The 25,333-nt window shown below is 52.7% G+C and overlaps 1 protein-coding gene across 2 annotated transcripts; it reads left to right on the top strand.

Moving 5' to 3' along the window:
• The first annotated feature begins 499 nt into the window (after positions 1-499).
• Positions 500-18,623, top strand: LOC122155462 (myosin-7). 2 transcript variants are annotated; one of them, XM_042809337.1, is made up of 40 exons: positions 500-665; positions 3,117-3,163; positions 3,774-3,953; positions 4,622-4,765; positions 6,242-6,398; positions 6,505-6,532; positions 6,623-6,731; positions 6,815-6,907; positions 6,994-7,057; positions 7,165-7,263; positions 7,377-7,480; positions 7,847-7,985; positions 8,080-8,348; positions 8,777-8,947; positions 9,071-9,380; positions 9,476-9,549; positions 9,666-9,753; positions 9,837-9,954; positions 10,038-10,161; positions 10,527-10,663; positions 10,768-10,894; positions 11,011-11,139; positions 11,219-11,461; positions 11,976-12,152; positions 12,237-12,382; positions 12,514-12,604; positions 12,873-13,262; positions 13,368-13,494; positions 13,597-13,715; positions 13,977-14,173; positions 14,254-14,437; positions 14,532-14,697; positions 14,778-14,902; positions 14,995-15,303; positions 16,020-16,223; positions 16,381-16,506; positions 16,648-16,923; positions 17,411-17,506; positions 18,119-18,253; positions 18,341-18,622. In XM_042809337.1, exons 3-40 carry the CDS (start codon positions 3,774-3,776, stop codon positions 18,359-18,361), a joined length of 5,796 nt encoding a protein of 1,931 aa, XP_042665271.1. In that variant the 5' UTR covers positions 500-665; positions 3,117-3,163; the 3' UTR covers positions 18,362-18,622. The 2 variants fall into 2 exon arrangements, with proteins under 2 accessions (XP_042665271.1, XP_042665270.1); XM_042809336.1 differs by lacking the exon at positions 500-665 and having other exon boundaries at positions 3,035-3,163; positions 18,341-18,623.
• Positions 18,624-25,333: the final 6,710 nt, after the last annotated feature.

The raw sequence follows: 25,333 nt of genomic DNA, 5'->3' as shown, positions 1-25,333 counted from the left end.
GAAGAGGCTGGTGGCTCTGCCTGTGGCGGAGGGGCCTGGAGATTCATGATCCTTGAGGTCCCTTCCAACCCAGGCCATTCTGTGATTCTGTGACCCTACAGTAGGCGTTGAGTTGACTAGGTTGAACCTGTTGGATGTTATGTTGGCAGCACAGGGTATTCAGCTGACTTTGTTGATCCCACTGAGCACTCGGCCCCATTGGGTCTCAGGTTGACCTCACTGCTCCCTTTGGATATCACATTGAACCTACCGTATCTCCAGTAGACTCTATTAGCCCCACTGGGCGTTGTGTTATGGGTCTCATGTTAACTATGTTTTCTACTAAGCATTGTGCAGAGCACTCTGAGGATTGAGTTGATGCCATTGATCCCACTGGGTGTTCTGGTGATCCCCTTGGGTGTTCAGACGACCCTACTGATATTAATGGATGTCAGTTGACCCCAGTGACCCCACTGGGCATCAAGTCAACTTCACTGTCTGGCCCTTCTCTCCCCAGTTCAACAGCTTTGAGCAGCTCTGCATCATCCACCAATGAGAAGCTGCAGCAGTTCTTCAACCACCACATGTTTGTGCTGGAGCAGGAAGAGTACAAGAAGGAGGGCATCGAGTGGGAGTTCATTGATGTTGGCATGGCCCTGCAGGCCTGCATTAGTCTCATCGAGAAGGTACTGCCTCTCCCAGGGCATTTTGGGGTGCTTTTCTACTTGGAGCTTGCCAGGAACCTTAAAAGCGGTCACTTGGGTGGTGCTTGGTGTCCTCTGTGGGCAGCAAGGTTTTCCTCTCAGCAGCCCGTGGGGATCATGTCCATCCTGGAGGAGGAGTGCATGTTCCCCAGGCTTCAGACATGATCTTCAAGGCCAAACTTTGGGGTGAGGAGGTGATAGGAAGTGATGTGAAGGGATAAACTGAAGAGAATGGAGAAAATGGAGAAAAGAGGGGAGAAATTGGAAAAACTAGGAAAAAATGATGGATGGGTGGAGAATTGGGTGGAGAATTGTAGAAATCAGAGAAATTTAAGAAATTGATTGATGGATGGAGAAATTGGATGAAGATTCAGGTGGGAAAATTGGAGAAAGGGATGGTTGAGAAGACGGATAAATGGAAGAGTAGAGATGGATGGCTGGGTTGGGGCACAGAATGGGGAAGTGTGAATGGACAGAATGATGCTGAGATGGCTGCAAGGATGATGGGACTGAGGGAGAAAGAAGATGGATGGGTGGGAAAGAGTAGATGAAGGATTGCTGGGTAAATAGGAAAAGCCTGGGTGGATGGATGGGCGGCTGGATGGATTTTTGGGCCGGTGGATGGATAGTGGTGGATGGCCAAGTTCCGCAAGGCGCAGTACGAGCTGGATGAGGCAGAGGAACGTGCCGAAGTGGCCCGAGCCCTGACCTCCGTCCAGTACCTTTTGTACCCCCAAAGTCCTCCGCTTTCAATCAGTAAATACCTTCAAGCAGCAGCAGCTGTTTGTGTGAGGTAAAGCATGATGTGGGGAAGGGCTTGGTATGGGGCAAGGCTTGGTGTGATGCTGCCCCACGGCACAGTGGGGTTGTGGGGGAGCTGCAGGAGATGGAATGTGGTCAGGAGCAGTCGTTGACCTCCGGGCTGTCCTGCCGTGCCGTTTGGGTGGCCTCATGTGAACCTCAGCTGGCTGTGCAGCGCTACAGGGTGCTACAGGGCATTATGCATCCCTATAGGCTTCTCTGTGTCCCTGTTGGTCCCCTGTTGCTCCCTATGTGTCTCTCTGGGGTCTCTTTCGTTCTCTATGGGTCTTGTGGGTCCCCACCCCCCACTGGCCACCAACGTGGCCCCACCCCCAGGAATTTGGCACTTGCCAAGGACAAAGAGGAGACAAAGAGGCGGAGGTGGGGCTGGGCGATAAGGAGGCCAGAAATAGCCCCATCCCTGCCCCCCTGTCAGCAATGCAAGGTGGCAGACATGGTGTGTTCCAGAGATCCACAGGGACCCTTAGAACTCCACTGCTCCCCATAGAGCCCCATGCGTCCCATACACACCCGGAGTGAGAGCTAAGAGGCAGAGCCTGTTGGGCAGAGCTTGCTCCCTGTGTCACTTGTAGGGCTTGCAGTAGGTTCTATGGGGCAGGGCCTGTGGGTCTAGGTTTTGGGCACAGGGGGAGCATAGTGGGGCAGAGCCTATGGGGCAGATAAGGTTCTGTGGAGCAGAGCTTATAGGTAGAGCAGAAGCTTATGGGGCAGGGCTTATAAAGTACAGCTGTGGGGCACAGCATGGGAATATAGGGCAGGATGGGATTGACGAGGCACAGTGGGAGCTGTGGAGCAGAGGGGGTTCTGTAGGGAAGGATGGGATCTGTGGGGCAGAGGCAGTTCTATGTGAGAGAAGGAGAGTTGTGGGGCAGAGGGAGTTCTGTGGGATAGAATGGGAACTATTGGGCAGAGTGTGTTCTTTGGGACGGAGCATGGTGCCTGGATTCCCTATGGGCTCTGTCGGGCGCAATGGGGCAGGTTCCCCCCCCCCCATCTCCCCATCTCCCCCTACCCTCCTCCCTCCCATCCCCCCCTCCCCCATCACCCCCTAACTGTCCCCTCCCCATCCTCCCCACCTATCCCCCCCTCCCTCCCACATCCCCCTCCCCCTCCTCCTCCTTCCCCCCTCCCCCCTCCCCTCGCCCTCTTCCAGGAATTTTTTAGGGGAGACAGAAGTAGGCGGGGTGGGGCGGGGGAAAGCTCATAAAAGCCGTGGGGCAGCAGCAGGCTTGGCGTGGGGCAGGCAGAGGTGGGGAGATGGGGAGAGATGGGGAGCACTTTGTGATCTACGGGGCAGCAGGGAGATATGTGGGATGTGGGGATATGGGGAGCTGTGGGTCACAAAGGGGGCTATGAGGTGCCCCATAGGGATGTGGAGGATGTGGAGCTCTATGAGCCATGGATGTGAGGGATATGCGGTTATGGGCTATGAGGTTTGTGGAGACCTATGAGTAGTGGAATATGGGAGGATGTGGGAATCCACCGGACAAGGGGATATGGGGACCTATGGGGCAGGGGGATGTGGCAGGATGTGGAAATCTATGGGGCAGGGGAATGTGGGGATCTATGGGGTGCAGGGAGGAGCTGTGGGTAACAGTCTTTCTCCCCCAGCACTACAGATCTGTTCCTGTTTCCTGTGTCAGAGCCAGAGACTGAAGGTACAGGGCTGATGTGGGGCTGGGGGACACAATAGGGCAAGGGGCCACTATGGGGCATGGGAATGGTATGAGGCAGGGGAGGGCTTTGGGGCAGGACAAGGCTCTATGGGGTGGCATGAATGCTATGGGGCAGAGGGGAGAGGCTGGGGGAAGGGGGGAGCATCACTTTGCTATGGGGCACTGTGCATTGCTATGGAGCTCATACATTGCTATGGGGTGCTGCTCTTTCAATGTGGCCCTGTGTGTCAATGAGGCCCTGCCCATTGCTATGGGTCTCATGGATGTCTACAGGGCCCCTACGTTTCTGTGGGGCACTATGCATGTCTATGGGGCTCATACATTGCTATGGGGCACTGTGGATTGCTGTGGGGTCCCTGCATTTCTGTTGGGCTCACACATGTCTATGGGTCACAGCTCATTTCTATGGGTCTCAGATATCTATGCGACAGTCTGCGTGTGGGGGGCTCATGCATGTCTGTGAGGCACCCCTTATCTCTATGGGGCCCATGCATTTCTATGGAGCCCATGTATCCCTGTGGGTCACTGTACCCCGTGACAATGTCACCGGGATGCTGTCACTGTGATGACATCACTGTCACCATACCCACAGATGGAGGCAGCGCTGGGTGTGGCTGCCCCCTTCCTGCGTGCCCCCGAGGGGTCCCGTCCAACCCCACCAGCTGACACTCGAGGGCTCTGCTTCGTGCCCCACCCCCAGCTTGAGTTCGTCCGTGGCCGCATCACCGCGCGGGCAGGGAATGGGGTCACCGTCACCACGGAGATGGGGGAGGTGAGAGCGGGGATGGTGGGGGTGGGGGTTTGTGAGGTGCGGTCGTGGGGATCAGCGGAGCTGGTCGATGGGAGCAGCGCGGGTTGATTCAGTGTGGTCAATGGAAGTCAGTGGGGTGGGGTCAATGGAGGCGAGCCAGTGAGGGTCAGTGGGATTCGGTGAGTCAGTGGGGTGGGGTCGGTGAGGATCAATGGTAGTAAATGGGGTAAATGCAGCGGGGCCAGAGGCGTGGGGTCAATAGAGAGTGGTGGGAGAGAAAGGGTTACTGTGGGCGTTTGGGATGAAAAGGAGAGATTTGAGTAAAAGTTCGGCTTGGACAATTTGGAAAAGAAAGCCTTATTGGTGGATTTGGGGTGGAAAGGATTGATTTGGGAGATTTGAGGTTCAAAGAGATAATGTTGAGATTTGGGGAAAAAAAAAAAAAAAAGGATTTGGTGGGGCTTGGGGTGAAAAAAGCTATCTTAGGGGACACTTAAAATGGCAAATATGATGTAGTGGAGTGAATAAAAAAATGTGATTTGGGGGGATACCTTAGTGTGACAAAGCTGAATTTGAGGGGATTTGGTGCTGAAAAGGGGGAGTTTGGTGAGATCTGGGGTGGAAAAGTTAAACTTGGGATTTTGACTTGAAGAAGTTGCATTTGGGGGATTCTTGGGATCTCTCTGCAGACCCTGACAGTGCCTGAGGCCGACGTGCACCCCCAAAACCCCCCAAAATTTGACCGCATTGAGGACATGGCCATGCTGACGTTCCTTCATGAGCCCGCCGTTCTCTACAATCTCAAGGAGCGCTATGCTTCCTGGATGATATATGTGAGCCTTTCCAGCAGCCCCTGTGGTGGGCCCACAGCTAAGGGGGTGACGCCACAGCCTATAGAGCAGCCTCAAATCTGTAAGGTGGCCCCACAGCCTAAAAGATGCAGGAGCATTGTGGTTTCTTCATGAAGATCTGGGTGGTCACCTTGTGCCCATGGGACTTGAGGCACCCAATATGTCGTGGTTTTCCTCCAGAGTTCTTTGGTCACCTAGAACTGGGATGTCCCATCTCCAGTCCCATTGGGCCACCTAGAATAGGCACATCCCATCTCAAACACTTTGGACCACCTAAAACCAGTCCCATTGGGTCACCTCAAACTGTGATTTCCAGATCCCATTGAGCCACCTAGTACTGGGACAACCCATTTACAGACTACATGGGATACCTAGAACCAACATCTTAAGACCACTGTAGAATTGGGATGTCACAGAATCACAGAATGGCCAGGGCTGGAAGGGACCTCAAGGATCACAAATCTCCAACCCCCTGTCACATGCAGGGTCACCAACCTCCTCATTTAATACCAGCCCAGGCTGCCCAGGGTCCCATCCAACCTGGCCTTGAACACCTCCAGGGATGGATGGGGCATCACAGCCTCTCTGGGCAGCTGTTCCAGCACCTCTTAACTCACTCCGTAAAGAACTTCCTCCTGACATCCAACCTCAATCTTCCCTCCCTCAATTTCAGACCATTTCCCCTTGTCCTGCTGTTATCTACCCTTTCAAAAGTTGACTCCCCTCCTGATTGTAGGCTCCCTTTAGGTACTGAAAAGGCTGCAATGAGGTCACCCCGCAGCCTTCTTTTCTCCAGGTTGAACAAGCCCAGCTCCCACAGCCTGTCTTTGTAGAGGTGCTCCAGTCCCTTGAATGTCCCATTTGAAAACCTCTTTAGATACATAGAACTGTGATTTCCGGATCCCATTAAGCCACCTAGAACAGATATATCCCGTCTTTATTCCCCTTCTAGCAACTAAGTGGAAATTTCAAGACCCTTTGTGTCATCTAGAATTGGGACATCCCATTTGCAGAGTCCTTGGATTAGCTAGAACTAAGATGTCAAGAACACAAGGCCATCTAGAATTGGGATGTTGTGTGTCTAGACCCTTTGAGACACCAACAGACAAAGTTTACAGGCCTGTTCTGTTGACCAGAACTGGAATGTCACATCCTTTCTCCCCTTGGAACATCTAGAACTGAGATTACCAGACCTTTTGGGCCACACAGAAGTGGGACTTCCCATCTCAAAATCACTTGGGCATCCTAGAAGTGAAGTGTTCCATCTTGAGACCCTTTGGTACATCTAGAAGCAAAATCTCAAGATCCCTTGGGCCACCTAAAACTGGGACAACCTATTCTACAGACTGTGTGGGCTACCTAGAACTGTGACATCCCCTCTCCAGACCCACAGAGTCACCAAGAACCCCTTCTAGTGTGATGACATTTCATGGTCCTGTCCCATGTCCCCTTCTCCAGACCTACTCGGGGCTCTTTTGTGTCACCGTCAACCCGTACAAGTGGCTTCCAGTCTACAATGCTGAGGTGGTGGCTGCCTACCGGGGCAAGAAGCGGACTGAGGTCCCACCCCATATCTTCTCCATCTCAGATAATGCATACCAGAACATGCTGACAGGTAGGGACCTCAAACTAGCAAATTTCATCACCAAAAAATGGGCCCATAGCTAAAGCCTGGTCTTCGTGTTAGTGGGTCTACCGTCTCTTGTGTCTTCTCCCTGCAGATCGTGAGAACCAGTCCATCCTCATCACGTAAGTCCCAGCTCCATGGTGCTGGAGGGGTGGGAGGGCAGCGCTGCACTATAGTGCCCCACACATCTCACCACTGCCCCATGACTTCAGTGGAGAATCCGGTGCGGGGAAGACTGTTAACACAAAGAGGGTCATCCAGTACTTTGCCAGCATTGCTGCCATTGGTGACCGCAAAAAGGAGGTAGCAAATAGCAGCAAGGTGGGTCCTCTGGCCATACTGTCTTAGCATGCCACACTTGTGGAGCTGCTTGTTCCCTTCCACTGATCTCCACTCACCACCAGGGGACCCTGGAAGATCAAATCATCCAGGCCAACCCTGCCTTGGAGGCCTTCGGCAACGCCAAGACTGTCCGCAATGACAACTCTTCTCGATTTGTGAGTGAGGAGGATGTTGGGTGGGATCTATGGCACAGAGTTGGGAATCTATGGGGCGGAGAAATCTCATGCTGCTGTTCTCATAGGGGAAGTTCATCCGAATCCACTTTGGGGCTACTGGGAAGTTGGCATCAGCCGATATCGAGACTTGTGAGTGGCTTTGGGGATGCATCTTTGAGCCGTCGTGCCAACCCTCCATCAGTCTTATCCGTCTTCTCATCCCATCCACCTCAAAACCTTCTCCCCGTCCTCCCCAGACCTCCTGGAGAAGTCCAGAGTCATCTTCCAGCTGAAGGCTGAGCGGAACTACCACATCTTCTACCAGATCCTCTCCAACAAGAAGCCTGAGCTTCTGGGTGAGTTGGGTCTTCTTTCATCCTCTCTTTTTCTACTCATTTTTTGAGGCAATTGAGGACCGCATGGGTTATTTTGTGTCTTTTTCCCTCTTTCCTGCCCCACCACTGAGCAGAGATGCTACTTATCACCAACAACCCTTATGACTACAGTTACGTCTCCCAAGGAGAGGTGACTGTGGCCTCCATTGATGACTCGGAAGAGCTGTTGGCAACCGATGTAAGCAGATGGAGGAGTCCTCAGACAGAGGAGACCGTGGGTGGATGAATCAATGGATGAATGACTGGATCATGAGATTAAGGAAACTATGTGTTGTTGGGCCCTGAAATGGATGAACGATTCTTTAGATGGATGGTTGGATCTTTAAATGGATGAGTGCGTGGATGGATGAGTCTACAGTGGATGAATGAGTCTTCAGATGGATGAATGACATTTTAGACGGTTAAATAGGTCATGGGTAGATGAGACTGTCTAACAAATAAGAAGACTGGGACAGACAGACACACAGCCACATGATGTCTGTGCCCTCAGCACAGTGCTGGGGGGATATCAGGCCCTCTCTGACACCCTCTGTTCACCCTACAGAGTGCTTTCGATGTCTTGGGCTTCACTGCTGAGGAGAAGGCTGGTGTTTACAAGCTGACGGGCGCCATCATGCACTTCGGCAATATGAAGTTCAAGCAGAAGCAACGGGAGGAGCAGGCGGAGCCAGACGGCACCGAAGGTTCGTGGGATCACATAGTTTGGGGTCCCCCAGCTCCCTCCAAGATGTGGAGGAGGCAGGGCCTGACTCATGTTCTCTTCTCCTTGATGGGAAGATGCCGACAAGTCGGCTTACCTGATGGGGCTAAACTCAGCCGACCTCCTCAAGGGGCTGTGCCATCCCCGGGTGAAGGTGGGCAATGAGTATGTCACCAAGGGACAGAGCGTCCAGCAAGTCTACTACTCTATTGGGGCTCTGGCCAAGGCCGTCTATGAGAAAATGTTCAACTGGATGGTGGTCAGGATCAACAACTCACTGGAGACCAAACAGCCTCGTCAATACTTCATTGGTGTCCTGGATATTGCTGGCTTCGAGATCTTCGATGTGAGGCTGTGGGAGAGCACCATGGCTGCTTTTGGGTGGTGGGCTGATGCAGCTGGGCATAGGATTGACATCCTTAAGAGTCGCATTGAACTTCGGTGGGAACGTGGTGCTGCTGGGTGCTGTGTTTACCCCCCGCTGAGTGGTGACGACCTCCCCACTGGGCATTACATGGACATTGTTGGGTTTCCTGTTGACTTTGCTGGGTCTCCAATCCATTCTATTGCTCCTGTGGGGTGTTATGTTAACCACAACGGGTCTGTAGTTAACTCCACTTGTCCTACTGAGCATTTCATTGACCCCCTTGGGTTTTCTGATGACCCCACTGTATCTTCAGTTGACCCTATTGACTCCATTCAGCCTTGTGTTGACCCATTGGGTCACACATTGGGTGTTACATTGACCACATTAACTGTCTTTTCTCTCCCCAGTTCAACAGCTTTGAGCAGCTCTGTATTAACTTCACCAATGAGAAGCTGCAGCAGTTCTTCAACCACCACATGTTTGTGCTGGAGCAGGAAGAGTACAAGAAGGAGGGCATCGAGTGGGAGTTCATTGATTTTGGCATGGACCTCCAGGCCTGCATTGATCTAATTGAGAAGGTACTTCCTCTCCCAGGGCATTTTGGGGTGCTTTTCCATTGGAAGCTTGCCAGGGACCCGAAAAGTGATCAGTTGGATGGTGCTTGGTGTACTCCATGGCCAACGAAGTCCTCTCCTTGGCAGCCCATGGGGATCATGTCCATCCTGGAGGAGGAGTGCATGTTCCCCAAAGCTTCAGACATGACCTTCAAGGCCAAACTCTTTGACAACCACTTGGGCAAATCAGCCAATTTTGGGAAACCCAGGAATGTCAAAGGGAAGGCAGAAGCCCACTTCTCACTCATCCACTACGCGGGCACAGTGGACTACAATATTATCGGTTGGTTGGAGAAGAACAAGGATCCCCTCAATGAGACAGTGGTGGGGCTCTACCAGAAGTCATCCCTCAAGCTGCTGGCCAGTCTCTTCTCCAACTATGCTGGGGCAGATGCTGGTGAGAGAATGGATGGGCATGGTTGGATGACGGATGGGGAAGATCTACTCCTGGCAGTTCTCTCCTTGCTTACCTTACCCTTCTCCTTTCCCCAGGTGGTGACAGTGGAAAGGGGAAAGGAGCCAAGAAGAAAGGTTCCTCCTTCCAGACTGTCTCAGCCCTGCACCGGGTGAGTGCCCCATGGAGAGGACAGGCTATGGGGCAGAGGCGAGACTACCTCACCACAGGGTCTTCTTGGTCCTCCCCTTTAGCCCATTGGTTTCAGCCTCTTCTCACCTCCTCCAGGAGAACCTCAACAAGCTGATGGCCAACCTCAAGACAACCCATCCCCACTTTGTCCGCTGCCTCATCCCTAATGAGAGGAAGGAGCCAGGTGAGGGGGTGGAGACTAAAGAGGTTGTGGCAGTGGGTATGGCTAAAGGCTGACCCCACCCATTTTTACCCCCTACCTGACAGGTGTGATGGACAACCCACTGGTGATGCATCAGCTCCGCTGCAATGGGGTGCTAGAGGGCATCCGCATCTGCCGCAAGGGTTTCCCCAACCGCATCCTCTATGGGGACTTCCGCCAACGGTGGAGACAGCATGACAGGGGTATTGGGGATATGGGGATGGGCTTTGAGCTCATTTTGGGTTCTCTTTTCCTGCCCTACCTAGGTACCGTATCCTGAACCCCACAGCCATCCCTGAGGGGCAATTCATTGACAGCCGCAAGGGCGCAGAGAAGCTCCTTGGGTCCCTTGACATTGACCATAACCAGTACAAATTTGGGCACACCAAGGTGAGGTCCATCCATACATCAAATCATCAGTCTGTCCTGGCAACCAACACTTCTATCCATCCAGTCCAACCCAATATCCAACTCTTCCATCCAACCCTTCCACCCTATCCAATGTCCAGCCCTTCCATTCAGTCCAATGTCCAGCCCTTCAATCCATTCTCCAACTCTTCCACATCTAACCCAGCACAACCATTGATACTTCCATCCAACTCATCTGACATTCTTTCCATGCAGCCCGTCCACCAACCCTTCCAGGCAGCTCTTCCATCCAATTCAATCTCCAGCCCTTCCATCCAACCCAATCCCACCCATTCCACCTGTCTCCTGCTCCATCCTCTTCTCAACCACCTCCTTCCTCTTCCAAGGTCTTCTTCAAGGCTGGGCTGCTGGGGCTGTTGGAGGAGATGCGGGATGAGCGCCTCTCCCTCATCATCACCCGCATCCAAGCTCAAGCCCGGGGCCAGCTCATGCGCATTGAGTTCAAGAAGATTCTGGAGCGCCGGTGAGATGGGGATAGCTCCTCCTAGCAAGGATGGAGCTCTCATGTGACCCAGCTCCATTATGTAGGGCTTGGGTGGTGGCATCATCTGAGTGTCCCCACCATAGGGATGCACTCTTGGTAATCCAGTGGAACATCCGGGCCTTCATGGGGGTGAAGAACTGGCCATGGATGAAGCTCTACTTCAAGATCAAGCCCCTGCTGAAGAGCGCTGAGACTGAGAAGGAGATGCAGGTGAGAGGACATCACAAAACCATCATGGTGTGGGCCACCAAGGACATGGTTAGGGTGGGGCTAATGAGTGGTGGAACCATTTGCTATTGCTACTGGTCTCCTGTGCCCTGATGCAGACAATGAAGGAGGAATTTGGGCATCTGAAGGAAGCCTTGGAGAAGTCAGAGGCACGTCGGAAGGAACTGGAGGAGAAGATGGTTTCCATGCTGCAGGAGAAGAATGACCTCCAGTTGCAAGTGCAGGCCGTGCGTGATGGAGATGTCCCAGCCCCACAGACTCCCTTCTTCCTTCCCTCCTGCTCCCACCAATGTGTCCCCTTCATAGGAACAAGACAATCTCGCTGATGCTGAGGAGCGCTGTGATCAGCTGATCAAGAACAAGATCCAGCTGGAGGCCAAAGTGAAGGAGATGACAGAGAGGCTAGAGGAAGAAGAAGAGATGAATGCCGAGCTGACCGCCAAGAAGAGGAAGCTTGAGGATGAGTGTTCAGAGCTTAAGAAGGACATTGATGACCTGGAGCTGTCTTTGGCCAAGGTGGAGAAGGAGAAACATGCCACAGAGAACAAGGTGAAGTGGTTGGGGTGAGAAGAACCAAGGATGGTTGGGTTGGGTTGGTAAGTCCCAGGGTATTTCAGTTAGGTTGGATTGAGATGACCCAAAATTAGTTGGGCTGGGTTGAGAATACGTAAGGAGAGTAGTGTTGAATTGAGAAAACCTAGAGGTTGTTGAGTTGCACTGAGCAGACCTAACGGTAGTTTGATTGGCTTGAGAAAACCGAAGGGTGGCTGGGTTGGATTGAGAAGACCCAAAAGTTGTTGAGTTGGGTTGAGAAACTCCAAGACGGTTTTGATTGGATTGAGAAGACCCAAGGGTGGCTGGGTTGGATTTGACCCAAAGATGGTTTAGTTGCATTGAGATGAGATGTAAGTTGGTAGGTTTGGGTTGAGAAGAGCCAAGGGTGATTGGCTGGGTTCTCCTGTATCACTTTAGATTCAGCTTGACCATGAGTAAGGACAACCTCTTCCTGTCTCTGCTCTACCTTTGGCATCATGATGGAGGCCTGATGTTTCTCACCATGCAGGTCAAGAACCTTACAGAGGAGATGGCCGGGCTGGATGAGAACATCACCAAGCTGACCAAAGAGAAGAAGACCCTTCAGGAGTCTCACCAGCAAACCCTGGATGACCTGCAGGCTGAGGAAGACAAGGTCAACACTTTGGCGAAGGCCAAAGTGAAGCTGGAACAGCAAGTGGACGATGTGAGTCCTGTTTCTCCTGTCAGAAAACATCCTTCTAGGATGGGTTTTTTTGTCAGCTGATGGAGGTTTCTGCACTGTTTGCAGCTGGAGAGCTCACTGGAACAGGAGAAGAAGATACGGATGGACCTGGAGCGAGCCAAGAGGAAGCTGGAAGGTGACTTGAAGCTAGCTCAGGAGAGTGTTATGGACCTGGAGAATGACAAGCAGCAGCTGGAGGAGAGGCTGAAAAAGTAGGGAACTGCCCACCACCTCTTCCGTCCCTTTGTCTCTTACCCATAATCCTGCTCTTCTGTGAGAACCTCACTGGAGACTGCTCTTCTGTGAGAACCTGGGGCTATGATTGGTGTTTCTTCTCTTCCAGGAAAGACTTTGAACTCAACACACTCAACACTCGAATTGAGGATGAGCAAGCGATTGCTGCTCAGCTCCAGAAGAAGCTGAAAGAGCTTCAGGTCAGGCTGAGGTGGAGTTGAAGAGTCTCCACTTGGTTGTGTTGAGCTCTGTTGGGTTGGGTTGAATTGGTTTGGGTAGAGGTGTCTCCAGTTGGGTGGATTGGGCTGAAGAATCTCCATTGAGTAGGGTTGGGTTCAAGACTCTCCATCAGATTGGATTTGAAGAATATGCAACGGGTTGAGTTGGGTTGAAGAGTCTCCAACTGGCTGAGTGGAAGTGTTGGGCCAAGGGAAGCCCTGCGATGTTCTACCTGTCCATGGGCTACAGGCACGGATTGAGGAGCTGGAGGAGGAACTAGAGGCGGAGCGGACGGGCCGGGCTAAGGTGGAGAAGCTGCGCTCAGAGCTGCTGCAGGAACTGGAGGAGACCAGTGAGCGGCTGGAGGAGGCAGGCGGTGCCACTTCGGTGCAGCTTGAGCTTAACAAGAAGCGGGAAGCTGAATTCCAGAAGCTACGGAGGGACCTGGAGGAGGCCACATTGCAGCACGAGGCCACGGCTGCCGCACTGCGCAAGAAGCACGCCGACAGTGTGGCTGAGCTGAGTGAGCAGCTCGACAACCTGCAGCGTGTCAAGCAGAAACTGGAGAAGGAGAAGAGTGAGCTCAAGCTGGAGCTGGATGACGTCAGCTCCAACACGGAGCAGCTCATCAAGGCCAAGGTAGGAGACTGGGGCCTCAACTGCAAAGATCAACATGAGGCTAGATGGGATAGCTCTTCTTCCACTCTTCCCATGTTCACTTGCATCTCCCCTTCCTTCCCCTAGGCCACCCTGGAGAAGATGTGCCGCACCATGGAGGACCAGATGAATGAGCACCGCAGCAAGTTGGAGGAGGCTCAGCGCACTGTCACTGACCTCAGCACCCAGCGAGCCAAGCTCCAGACAGAGAATAGTGAGTGCCTCAATCACCTCTCACCCAACTGCTGGCCTTAGGGTCTGTGAGGTGGCTCTGGGGGTCTCTTCAGCAATGATAACCCCTCTTTGTACTCCTTAGGCGAGCTCTCAAGGCAGCTGGAGGAGAAGGAAGCTTTCATCAACCAGCTGACGCGAGGGAAACTCACCTACACTCAGCAGCTGGAGGACCTCAAGAGGCAGCTGGAGGAGGAGGCCAAGGTATGTCCTTGTTGGAGAGGTTGGTAGGGCTGGAGGTTTAGGGTGCGAAACACCACGATGTTAAGAGTGAGGAATGGGGTTGAGGAGCTCAGTTGAGTTGGCTGGAGTCAAGGAGGTTGAATTAGGATGGGTTGAGTTTCTTTGGGTTCAGTTGGTCTAAGGAATACCTGACTGCTTTAAGCTGATGAACACCACGACTTAATGAGTTGGAGGATCTCAAGATGTCCCCAGTTAACACAGCTCATCTTCTCCTTACCCTAGGCCAAGAACGCGTTGGCCCACGCCCTCCAATCAGCCCAGCATGACTGTGACCTGCTGCGAGAGCAGTACGAGGAGGAGATGGAGGCCAAGGCGGAGCTCCAGCGTGCTCTCTCCAAGGCCAACTCTGAGGTGGCCCAATGGAGGACCAAGTACGAGACTGACGCCATCCAACGCACTGAGGAGCTGGAGGAGGCCAAGTGAGTCATCTTCCATGGACATAGAGGCTCTTCAAAGAGTCAGAAAGGCCATGTGTGGTTTATGTCCATCCATCTGGTAGGAAGAAGCTGGCACAACGACTTCAGGAAGCTGAGGAGGCTGTGGAGGCGGTCAATGCCAAGTGCTCCTCCTTGGAAAAGACCAAGCACCGGCTGCAAAATGAGATTGAGGACTTGATGGCGGATGTAGAGAGGTCAAATGCAGCAGCTGCTGCTCTGGACAAGAAGCAGAGGAACTTTGACAAGGTCAGGGCACCAGAATATGGTAAGGGTTCAGAGGAGGAGAAGGTTCTCCATGGAGGAAGAGGTTATAAGCAATGTCCTGCTGGTGTCCTCATAGATCTTGTCAGAATGGAAGCAGAAGTTTGAGGAGTCACAAACAGAGCTGGAGGCATCACAGAAGGAGGCTAGGTCCCTCAGCACTGAGCTCTTTAAGCTGAGGAATGCCTATGAGGAATCACTGGAGCACCTGGAGACCTTCAAGAGGGAGAATAAGAACCTCCAAGGTGAGACCATGGCATCCACCTGGCCATTCCAATGTTATCCATCTATTTCTACATGGTCTGATGGATTCTCATCCATGCAGAGGAGATCTCGGACCTCACAGAGCAGCTGGGAGCCAGCCAAAAATCCATCCATGAGCTGGAGAAAGTCCGGAAGCAACTGGATGCCGAGAAGCTGGAGCTGCAAGCAGCACTGGAGGAGGCAGAGGTGAGCCAGGCTCTATAACCACCTGCCCCATATATCTCCATGTGTCCTCCTGGTGTCCTCTTTGGCCACCAGTGTTTTCCTGTCCTCTGCAGGCATCTCTCGAGCATGAGGAGGGGAAAATCCTGAGGGCCCAGCTAGAGTTTAATCAAGTGAAGGCTGACTATGAACGCAAGCTTGCTGAGAAGGATGAGGAGATAGAGCAAGCCAAACGCAACCACCTACGGGTGGTGGACTCACTGCAGACCTCACTGGATGCAGAGACACGAAGCCGAAATGAAGCCCTGAGGCTGAAGAAGAAGATGGAGGGTGACCTCAATGAGATGGAGATCCAGCTGAGTCATGCCAACCGTACGGCAGCTGAGGCCCAGAAGCAAGTCAAGGCACTGCAGGGCTATCTCAAGGTACGCATAGGACTGCTGACCCATCAGGAATTAATGGGCCAAGATCTCCATTTGGACAATAGGTGGCACAAGTTTGCTATTGGGTGCTAGTATGATTGGTTTTAGGTTGCCATTGGGTGACCATCAGCTGGCTGATGGGTGGCCAGTGAGTGCCATAGGGAAGCTGCTGTGTGACCATTGAGTGCCTATTGAGTGGCCATTGAGTGCCTGTTAGATATTCATTTACTGGCTGATGGATGGCCATTAGGTAGCTGTTGGCTGTCCACTGGGTGGAAACTAAGATGCCATTGGGTAACCACTAAGTGGCCTTTGAGTGGTTGCTAATGAGTGGGCATTTCCTAGCTGAGGGACAGCCATTGGTTGGAATTTGGCTTGCCTGCTGGGTAGTCATTGGAAAGCCCAGTATAGCTGTTGGATGCCTGTTGAGTGCCTGTTGGGTAGCCATTGATTGCCTATTGGGTAGCTGTTGAGTGGCCATTGGGTGGCTATCCGGTGACCCTTGGGTAGCCATGGGAGGCCATTGTATGCTTGTTTGGTGGCCACTGAGTGCTGACTAGGCATCTATTGTGTGGACAGTGGGTGATCACTGCATGGCAATTGGGTAGCCATTGGGTGATCCTTACATGGCCATTGGGTGGCACAAGATGGCTGTTGGGTGTGTGTTCACCCAATTCCCACCTCTCTACTTATGCTCCTCCCACCACGTTGCCTTGCAGGACACCCAATTACAGCTGGATGATGCTGTACGAGCTAATGAGGACCTGAAAGAGAATATTGCCATTGTGGAGCGGAGGAACAACCTCCTCCAGTCAGAGCTGGAGGAGCTGCGGGCTATGGTGGAGCAGAGCGAGAGGGCTCGCAAATTGGCTGAGCAGGAACTGATTGAGGCCAGTGAGCGGGTCCAGCTTCTCCACTCCCAGGTGAGGACACTGATGAAGACAGCCTTGCATCTCCTAAAATCCCATTGGAGAGAGGCAAGAGATAGAGCATTAAGACAGAACATTCCACTGAAGGGCAGAAAGACCTAGGAAGTCCCATTGGAGAACAGCAGGTGATTTCCGTGCTCCTCTCTTCCAGAACACCAGCCTCATCAACCAGAAGAAGAAGATGGAGGTCGACATCTCCCAGCTGCAGACAGAGGTGGAAGAAGCCATCCAGGAGTGCCGGAATGCCGAGGAAAAAGCCAAGAAGGCCATCACTGATGTGAGTGTCATGGTGGACTTGGTTGAGGGACCAAGGACACCCTCAGTCATTCTCCTACCAATGGGATCAGTGAACCAATGGGACTCCCCACATTCCTCCATCTCTCCATGCCCTCCTTGGTGTCTCATCTCCCTTGCCTAGGCGGCCATGATGGCAGAGGAGCTGAAGAAGGAGCAGGACACAAGTGCCCACTTGGAGAGGATGAAGAAGAACATGGAGCAGACTGTCAAGGACCTCCAGCTGAGGCTGGACGAGGCTGAGCAGCTGGCCCTCAAGGGAGGCAAGAAACAGCTGCAGAAGTTGGAGATTCGGGTGCGGGAGCTGGAGAATGAGCTGGAGGCCGAGCAGAAGCGCAACGCTGAGAGCATCAAGGGACTCCGCAAGTCAGAGAGGCGTGTCAAGGAGCTCAGCTACCAGGTGGGACATCACAGTAGAGCTAGTGGCCATAAAGGCATGAATGACCTGGAACATCACCCACTCTATGTTCACATAGATGCTGCATGACCTGGAATGCCGTTGACCTGTTGGCTTTAGGGAAACGCATGCCCTACAGCGTGGTTGACCTGGTAGCAATGGGGATGAGTGACCTAGGACATGGTTGACCTGTTAGCTGTAGGGGCAGGGATGATTTAAAGCACAGACCTGGTGGTCACAGGGACATGGGTGACCTAGAACATCATGGCCAGTGGACACTGATGACCACGGCCATCTGCTGCCTCTGTGTCCAATCACATACAAGCTTGTAGGGAGGACACACCCCTCACAAGAACACCTCTAAATAATCTCCGGTTTTAATTGCCACCATGGTAAACCTAAAACATTGCCACCTAAAACATGGAGATCTATGAGAGGCTGTGGGACCTGGACCGACTGTCTCCCACCTTGGTGTTCCCCCTTCCCCCAGACAGAGGAGGACCGGAAGAACATGGTGAGGCTGCAGGACCTGGTGGACAAGCTGCAGCTGAAGGTGAAGGCCTATAAGAGGCAGGCAGAGGAGGCGGTGAGTTCAGTGGGGAGGAAGAGGAAAATGGGAGGGAGAAATTAGGAAAAATGGAGAAATAGATGGAGAAATTGGAAAAACTAGAAAAAACGATTTATGAATGGCTGGAGAAAAGATTAGAGAAATGGATGAATGGACAGATGTATTGGGTGGAGAACTAGGTGGAGAAATTGTAGAAATCAGAGAAATTTGAGAAACTGATTGATGGATGGAGAAATTGGAGGAGAATGCCTGAAGAAATTGGAGAAGATGAAAAAATGTAGAAATGGAGAAAATGATTGATGGATGGATGGAGATATCGGATGAAGATATAGGTGGAAAAATTGGAGAAAGGGGTGGTTGAGAAGACGGATAAATGGAAGAGTAGAGATGGATGGCTGGGTTGGGACACAGAATGGGGAAGCGTGAATGGACAGAATGATGCTGAGATGGCTGCAAGGATGATGGGACTGAGGGAGAAAGAAGATGGATGGGTGGGAAAGAGTAGATGAAGGATTGCTGGGTAGATAGGAAAAGCCTGGGTGGATGGATGGGCGGCTGGATGGATTTTTGGGCCAGTGGATGGATAGGTGATACGACAGCTGCCAAGATGGCCACTGCCTCACCCCACAGGAAGAGCAGGCCAACTCCAACCTGGCCAAGTTCCGCAAGGTGCAGCACGAGCTGGATGAGGCAGAAGAACGTGCCGACATGGCTGAGTCCCAGGTTAACAAGCTGCGGGCACGGAGCCGTGACATTGGTGCCAAGGTGGGTTCCTGCCCCATGTCCCTGCCCCAGCTTCACCCAATATCTGTCATGTGCCTCATCACCTCCCTCCATCTTCTCTCCCAATAGAAAGGACTCAATGAGGAATGAAAGCCCCAGATGCTCTGCCTTCCGGCCCCAACCTCTGACCAATTCCCTTTGGATCTCCCAACTCTCCTGCTTTCAGCCAATAAAAATTGTTGAGCAGCAGCAGCTGCATGTGTGGGGCAGGGCTTGGTGTGGGATAGGGCTTAGTGTGGGTAGCGCAATGGGTTGGTGTGGGAGCCATGGAGATGGAGAGTGGCCATGAGTGTGAGATGGCCACTCAGGCTATCCCACAATGCCGTGCATTTTGTCTCATGGTGAGTGAACCTCAACGCAACTGGCTGTGGGGCACTATGAGTTGCTACAGCACAGTATGTTCCCCTATGCACTTCTATGGGTCCCTGCAGGTCCCTGTGTGACAGTGTGTCATTATCGCTCCCATATGGGTCTCTATTTGTTCCCTTTGGCTCCCTGTGGTTCTTATATGGCTCTATTGGGTTCTATGACTCTGTGTGATGTTCTTGTGGTTCTCTATGGGTGCTGTGGGTTCTGCCTCTGACAGACTGTGGGAACGGACTACCCCCGTGGCCCCACCCCAGGAATTTGTCACTTGCCAAGGACAAAGAAGAGACAAAGAGGCAGAGGTGGGGCCAGGTGATAAGGAGGTCAGAAATAGCCCCATCCTTCTCCTCCTGTCTGCAGCGGGAAGTGGTGGCTATGGTGTGTACTGTAGAGCCCCATAGGGATCCACAGAACCCATTGCTTAGAGGCAAAGCAGAAGCTTACGGGGCATAGCTTACAGGGCAAAGCTGTGGGGGTTATGGGACAGAGCTTATAGGGCAGAGGTGGCTCTATTGGACACAATGGGTGCTGTCGGGAGAACTGGGAAACAAAGGGCAGAGTGTGGCATCTATGTGACACAATTTCATGTAGGTTTCTCCAAAAGTAATGCTTCCTGGGTATTTTCATGGAAACGACACCAGATACAAAGAACACAATAACACTATTTAATAAAGCAACATCGTCACCACCATTAGCCAATTTGCACAGATTGGCTCATCCAGACGCTCTTCATTTTGTGGTGTGACAGCTCTGCACGGCTCTCTGGAACATGGCATGTCTGTCACGTCACCATCCCGCTGCTGAAATGCACCACCCACCCTTCACTGTGTTCACAGCCATTTGCTGGTCTCCATCAACATTCAGCAAGCATCGGTGACTGTCAGTGCGTGCGATTCTTTCCTCACAGGAATTCAATTATGCCCCTTTGCTCCATCTGCACTTTTGTGAGTTCTGTCAGACTGCCCCTCTGCTGCCAGCTGTCACACAGCAACAGCACAAAGCGGGGCACTGGTGGGAAGGTTCAACCTCTGCTGCCATAGCTCAAGGGACCCTGCGAGAGGCCAGAATCACAGCCAAGAGCACCAGAGGCATCAGGGCCAGAATTCAGGCGTTAGGGCTTAGGGGCTTAGCAGCTAAGAGAGAAGATTTTAGGGATAGATTTCTGAAGAGCTGGAGACTGGCCGAGAGGCCTAGAGATGCAGAGTACAGAAGGCCCAGGAGGTACTGAGGCCTGAAGTTTTGGGGGCCAAGGAGGCTCAGAGACCTTAATGGTTGTGTAGAGTCTGAAGTCCTTGAGGCTTAAGGGGAGGCCTAGGGCCGAGGTGCCTATGGGCTGGGCTGGAAGCACTGACGTTTTGAGGCCCTGATGCACAGAAAGGGGCCAAAAAAGAGACCTCGAGTCTATGGGCATTTAAGGTACAAAGGAAGGCTTAGAGGCGTAATGGAGCACAGATGCCTGCAGGCTGTCCTGAAGGCCTAGAGCTGCCCAGGAGGGTTAGAGGCCTTAAGGAGAAACAGCCTGGAGGGAGGCCAAGCAGCCCTGAGGCCAAACTGAGGCATGGAGCCAAAAAGGAGGGAGTGTAGGAGATCAGAGGCCAAGGGGACCTGGGGGCTGAGCGCCCTGCAGCCCTGAGGTCTGGACACCTGCAGCCAGGAAGCCTGAAGGCCTAAAGGCTGGACCAGAGGTCTTGAGACAAGGGGCCAAGAGAGCTGGAGGGAGGGCAAGGGGCATCCAGGCACCAAGGAAGGTGCAGAGGTGTGCAGACCTAGACACCTGCGGGAGGGCTTGGAGACAAGGGAGGCCAGAGGAAGGCCAGAGGACTGAAGGCTTCCCTCCTGGGTGCTTAGTGCAGCTGTTGCTGCCTCTTCCAAGAGCCCAGATGGGAATTCCTGCAGTGCAACAGCATTGCTGGCACCAGGAGGCAAACGGCAGATGCCAAAGCAAGGCAGCCCTGCCATCAGGTTTCCACACCACAGTTTTCCAGATCACATTTAAACAAGAAAAACATCAGATCCCTTCCCAAGACCATGGCCACTTCCCCAAACTGCCTTTGGCTCCAATTAAACAGCAAAGCAAAGAAGCATTCATACCAATTAGTTCTCAATTGTACAAGTGTAATACTCTTTTGCAATTATCCAGTACTCTCTGTGAAACGAATGCAGTGCACAAATGTAAAGTACAGATAGAGACTTTGCATTTCTTCTTCCTGTTCAGCTGACAACAGATGAATACAAAGGAAAACGAATAGACAGTGGGAGCAATGCATTTGAGTCAGCCGCCAAACTGCTGAGCACCGCCTGCTCTCAGACATTGCCTCACTCCGCCGTTCAGCTTTTCCCAACACACAAGCGCTTCCAAAAACAAATTCTGACACCTCTTATGATTACATTTCTTTATGCCTGTGCCAAAAGGCTGCAGGAAACTAGCCTGTCAGCTCCCAGGAGCAGTCTGTTGGGCGTTGACAGAACACAGATCTCTGTTTGGCCATCCCAGGGCTGTTTCTGGCAGCACTGCACAGTGCTGCATGCTGCTCCATCTTCTGCAGCACGGGGTGCAGCACAGCTCCCAGCATGCAGGGCTGCTGCTCCCTGTGGGCAGGGGCCACAGCTCCAGGGATGAAGGTGTTCCACCCACCAGCCTATTGCCCCTGCACCTCACCCCCCACACACTACAGCCCTGCACTGCAGGACATGGCTGGGCATTGGGCCCAGGCTGACGTGGTCATGGATCTGCACCATGGCACTGTCACTGCACAGGAGTTCTTGTCCATGGCATGGTCATTCTTAAAGCCCTCTTTATTTCTGTCTTTAACAGACTGGTTATCCTTGGGTACTCAGCTTCTGAGCTGGCACACAGGGGTGGGAGCAGAGTAACTCCCTATGACTTGAGTGGAAAGAATGAGCGACCTGCTGCTCCACCCATCTGTGGGGATGGATGGGAACAGGCAGAGGTGACGGCCAAGACACTCTCCACTATTTACCAACAGTCCTGGTGAGCTGGGCATGTCCCAGGCAACTGGAGACTGCTAATGTGATGCCCATCTACAAGAAGGGTCAGAAGAACAATCTGGGGAACTATAGGCCCATCAGCCTGACCACGGTATAGGGAAGGTCATAGAGCAGATTGAGTGCAATCACACAGCATGTGCAGGACAATCAAACCTGTTTAATATCTTGAAGATCAGCACAAGGAGATTAAGTGCACTTGCAGTAAGTTTGCAGATGACATCAAGTTGGAAGGAAGCATTATCTGCCTGAGGGTAGGAAGGCCCCATAGAGGGATGTGGACAGGCTGATCAATGGGCAGAGGCCAACGGGATGAGCTGCAACAGGACCAAGTGCCAGGTCCTGCACTGGGGTCACAACTGCCCCATGCAGTGCTATGGGCCTGGGGCAGAATGGCTGGAAAGATGCATGCAGGAAAAGCACGTGGGGGTGTGAGCTGATACCCACTGACCATGAGCCAGCAGCGTGCCCAGGGGGCCAAGAAGGCCAACGGCATCCTGGCTTGTGTCAGCAGTGCTGCAGCCGGCAGAGCAGGAGCTGCCCGTCCCTCTGTGCCGGCCCTGGTGAGGCTGCATTCAGTGCTGCGTTCAGTGCTGGGCTCTCACTGCAAGAAAGACGTGGAGGCCCTGGAGTGTGTTCAGAGAAGGAACGGAGCTGTGAGGGCTGTGGAGCACAGGTCTGATGGGAGCGGCGGGGGGAGCTGGGGTGGGTCAGAGTGGGGCAGAGGAGGCTCAGGGGAGACCTCAGTGCTCCCTGCAGCTGCCTGAAAGGAGGTGGTGGGGAAGGGGGGAATGGGCCTCACCACCCCGAGTGAAGAATTTCCCCTCACATCTACCCTACGTCTTCCCTCTTTTAGTGGAGAGATCCCCCTTGCCTGTCACCACTGCTGTCCTCTCCCCACACTTCAGCCTTACACTGCCACAGGGCCTCACGCAGAGGCTCTCCATCAGCTGCACAGCTGCTGGAGGATGGTGGGCATCCAAAGGGAAAGGCTGTAAGACGTACACCTGTACCCAGAGCTGTGTGAGAGGAAACAAACCAACCTGGCAGACACGTGGCAGGTAGATCATGGCCTGATAACTGCTTCATGGATGCTGCTTCCCTGGAGAAACAGAGGTGGATGCTGCCAGCTCCCAGGGCACAGCCAGCAGAGGGCCAACTGTGACACGGAGTGCCCCGTCAGTGAGGGCACAGGGCAGGGATTCCTGCCAACAGGGGATAGGGGATAAGACTGCAGCGTGCTTTCAGTTGTGTGCTCCTGCTTGCAGAATGCCCACCATTGCAATCGTGAATAAAATCTGCTTTTATCAGAGATACCGCCCTGATAAATTACTTCGATATTTCCAACAGTTTCAAACTAAAAGAGGGGAGGTTGAGATGAGATGTAAGGAGGAAATTCTCCCAGAGGCAGTGAGGCACTGGTACTGCTGCCCAGGGTACTGAGTGCCCCATCCCTGGAAGTATCGCAGGCCACAAATGAGTACTTCCCCCCAAACCTGTTACTTGCCCCCAAAATCATTATTTCCCCCAAAACCTCTTATTTCCATGATAACACATTATTCCCCTGCAAAAAGCACCCTTTTTTTCCCCCAAAACACATATCTTTTCCCCCCAGAGAAGTGTTTTTCTCACTGAAATATTTATGTATTCCCCAGAACATATCGTTTTCCCACAGCACACCACTTTTCCCAAGACATGTTACTAGTGGATACAATGGGAGGGGATGGGACCACCAAATGCAGCAGAAGGGCAGAAGAACTGGGGGGCAAAGAAAGCAGTGCAGAGTTGAGGGAATGCTGACACAGGGAAGACTTAACGGGGGGACAGAAAGGAGAGCCTTTGCAGTGCCATTTTAGAACATACAGAAGAGCCATCACATCAGTTACCTTTGTTCCAGTGACCAGAATTAGCATATCCCCAACAGACATACACATCCCACAGAAAGGTGTTAATGCCTGGGAGGTACCAGGTTTTTAGAGGGTTGCCCACCACTGTCGGACAACTCCACAGATGGGAACAATTTTAGTAGGGTCACGTCTGGCTTTTCATTATTCTGGGGGACTCTCCATCACATGCAATCCAGTTTGCAGCTCAGATTCTCTCCAGTGGGTTAGCTCTGATAGTATCTCAGCCTTCCCTTAGGCTCCCATCCTTAAGCTCTCAACCCTATCATCACCATCATTAATTTCCAGACGTTCACATTTTTTTTCTTAACATATAGGGCCACACCACGGCATCTCCTTATTTGCCTATCTTCTTTCAAAAGTTGGTAACCGTCCATCACAGCACTTCAGCTGCACAAGTCATCCCAGCACGTTTCTGTGATGGCCACAAACAATAACTGACAGCTCAATGGCTTCCCGCTCCTCCTGTTAGTTACCTATGCTGCATGCATTAGTGTAAATGTCCCTTAGCTGGGCCACCTTTTGAGTGGCAGAAGGCCTAACACCTCTTGACCATAATCAGGTGTTTCCGTAGTAACCAACCTCACACCAACTCTTGTGTTGATCATGCAAAAAGGTGTGTGACCCTCCTCCTTCACCACCACACAAGACTGTGGGATCTTACCAGCACATCCCTTTCCCACAAGAGCAGGCATGTTACATACAGGCTCATTTCCAGTGACTCCAGTTTCACCCCCACACCTCTTCATATCTAGTTCAAAGCTCTATAAATGAATCCCCTTTGCCTTGCCCCCCACGGGGGGGTTGAGGACTCCTTTTGGTTTTGAGGCCGCCCAGAGGCATTGGTGGGATCTTGAGGGAGGTCCTGAGGTCCCTACTTTCCCCAGCATCACCAGAGGCCCTAATGCAGTCATGACGAAGCGGGAGGGGACAGGTGCAGCCTGGCAGCGCCACTGGGGCCGTGTTCTGCTGTAGGGTGAGCTGGGGGCACAGCAGTGTTGGAAATATCCAAATAATTTTCTAGGACGGTTTCTCTGATAGAGCAGATTTTATTTGCAGTTGCAATGGCGGCCTCCTGCAAGCAGGAGAGCCCCGAGAAAACAGTGTTCCATTTTTTATGCCCTATTGTCCGCCGCTGATCTCTTTCTCCCCTGGTTCCTTACTGGCTGAGCACTGCAGGTTCACACTCTTTCGCGATGCTTCACCAATCATACAAACACCAGGTAGACACAAATCTTTGCCATCCAAACACAAGTGTCTTAATTGGTTAATTGACTTCTAACAATTGCTTTCTTAATAAACATTTGGTCATAACTTTTCGGATGGAGAGGACAGAGTCAAGTACAGCTCCATACAACGAGCCCGTCAGCGGGGGGGCTCAGATCTGGGGGTACCTGAACCCCTGCAGAGTTCCTAACGGCGCCGCCTGCAGGAAACCCAAAAAGCAGTGAGACCACGGCAGGAGCTGCGCTAAGAGCCCCAAAACGGCCAGGCTAAACGAAGGGACCTCAAACAGGAGCGCCACCAAGCATGGCGTTCCCAGCCCCACCGAGCGATGGAGGTGTTCCACAACGGCCGCGAGCCCCGGAGGTCCCTAAAAACAAAAGCAACGCACCGGGACATCCAAAAGATGGACCGAGAACCCCCGATCCATACGGAGACTCCCTGCCGCTCGGTGAACCCCGGCAAAAAGACGCGGCCAAAGAGAGGGGGGAAAGAAAAGAACCGCCTCTCTGCCACCCGCTGCCACGGCAACACTGCCGGAAAGCAGCGCCGTTAACGACAA

The sequence above is a fragment of the Centrocercus urophasianus genome, unplaced genomic scaffold (genome assembly GCF_019232065.1).
Source record: "Centrocercus urophasianus isolate 14NV4802_14NV808 unplaced genomic scaffold, USGS_Curo_1.0 seq_1157, whole genome shotgun sequence".
Classification (NCBI taxonomy): Eukaryota; Metazoa; Chordata; class Aves; order Galliformes; family Phasianidae; genus Centrocercus; species Centrocercus urophasianus.
This window is presented reverse-complemented; position numbering and strand designations above follow the sequence as displayed.

Bases quoted from the DNA above. Each gene is read 5' to 3' on its own strand.
- LOC122155462 (XM_042809336.1), top strand. From the start codon at position 3,035: ATGTGGAAATCTATGGGGCAGGGGAATGTGGGGATCTATGGGGTGCAG. The intron at 14,903-14,994 runs GTGAGCCAGGCT...TGTCCTCTGCAG, and splicing joins CAGCACTGGAGGAGGCAGAG to GCATCTCTCGAGCATGAGGA. The intron at 16,507-16,647 runs GTGAGTGTCATG...TCCCTTGCCTAG, and splicing joins CCAAGAAGGCCATCACTGAT to GCGGCCATGATGGCAGAGGA.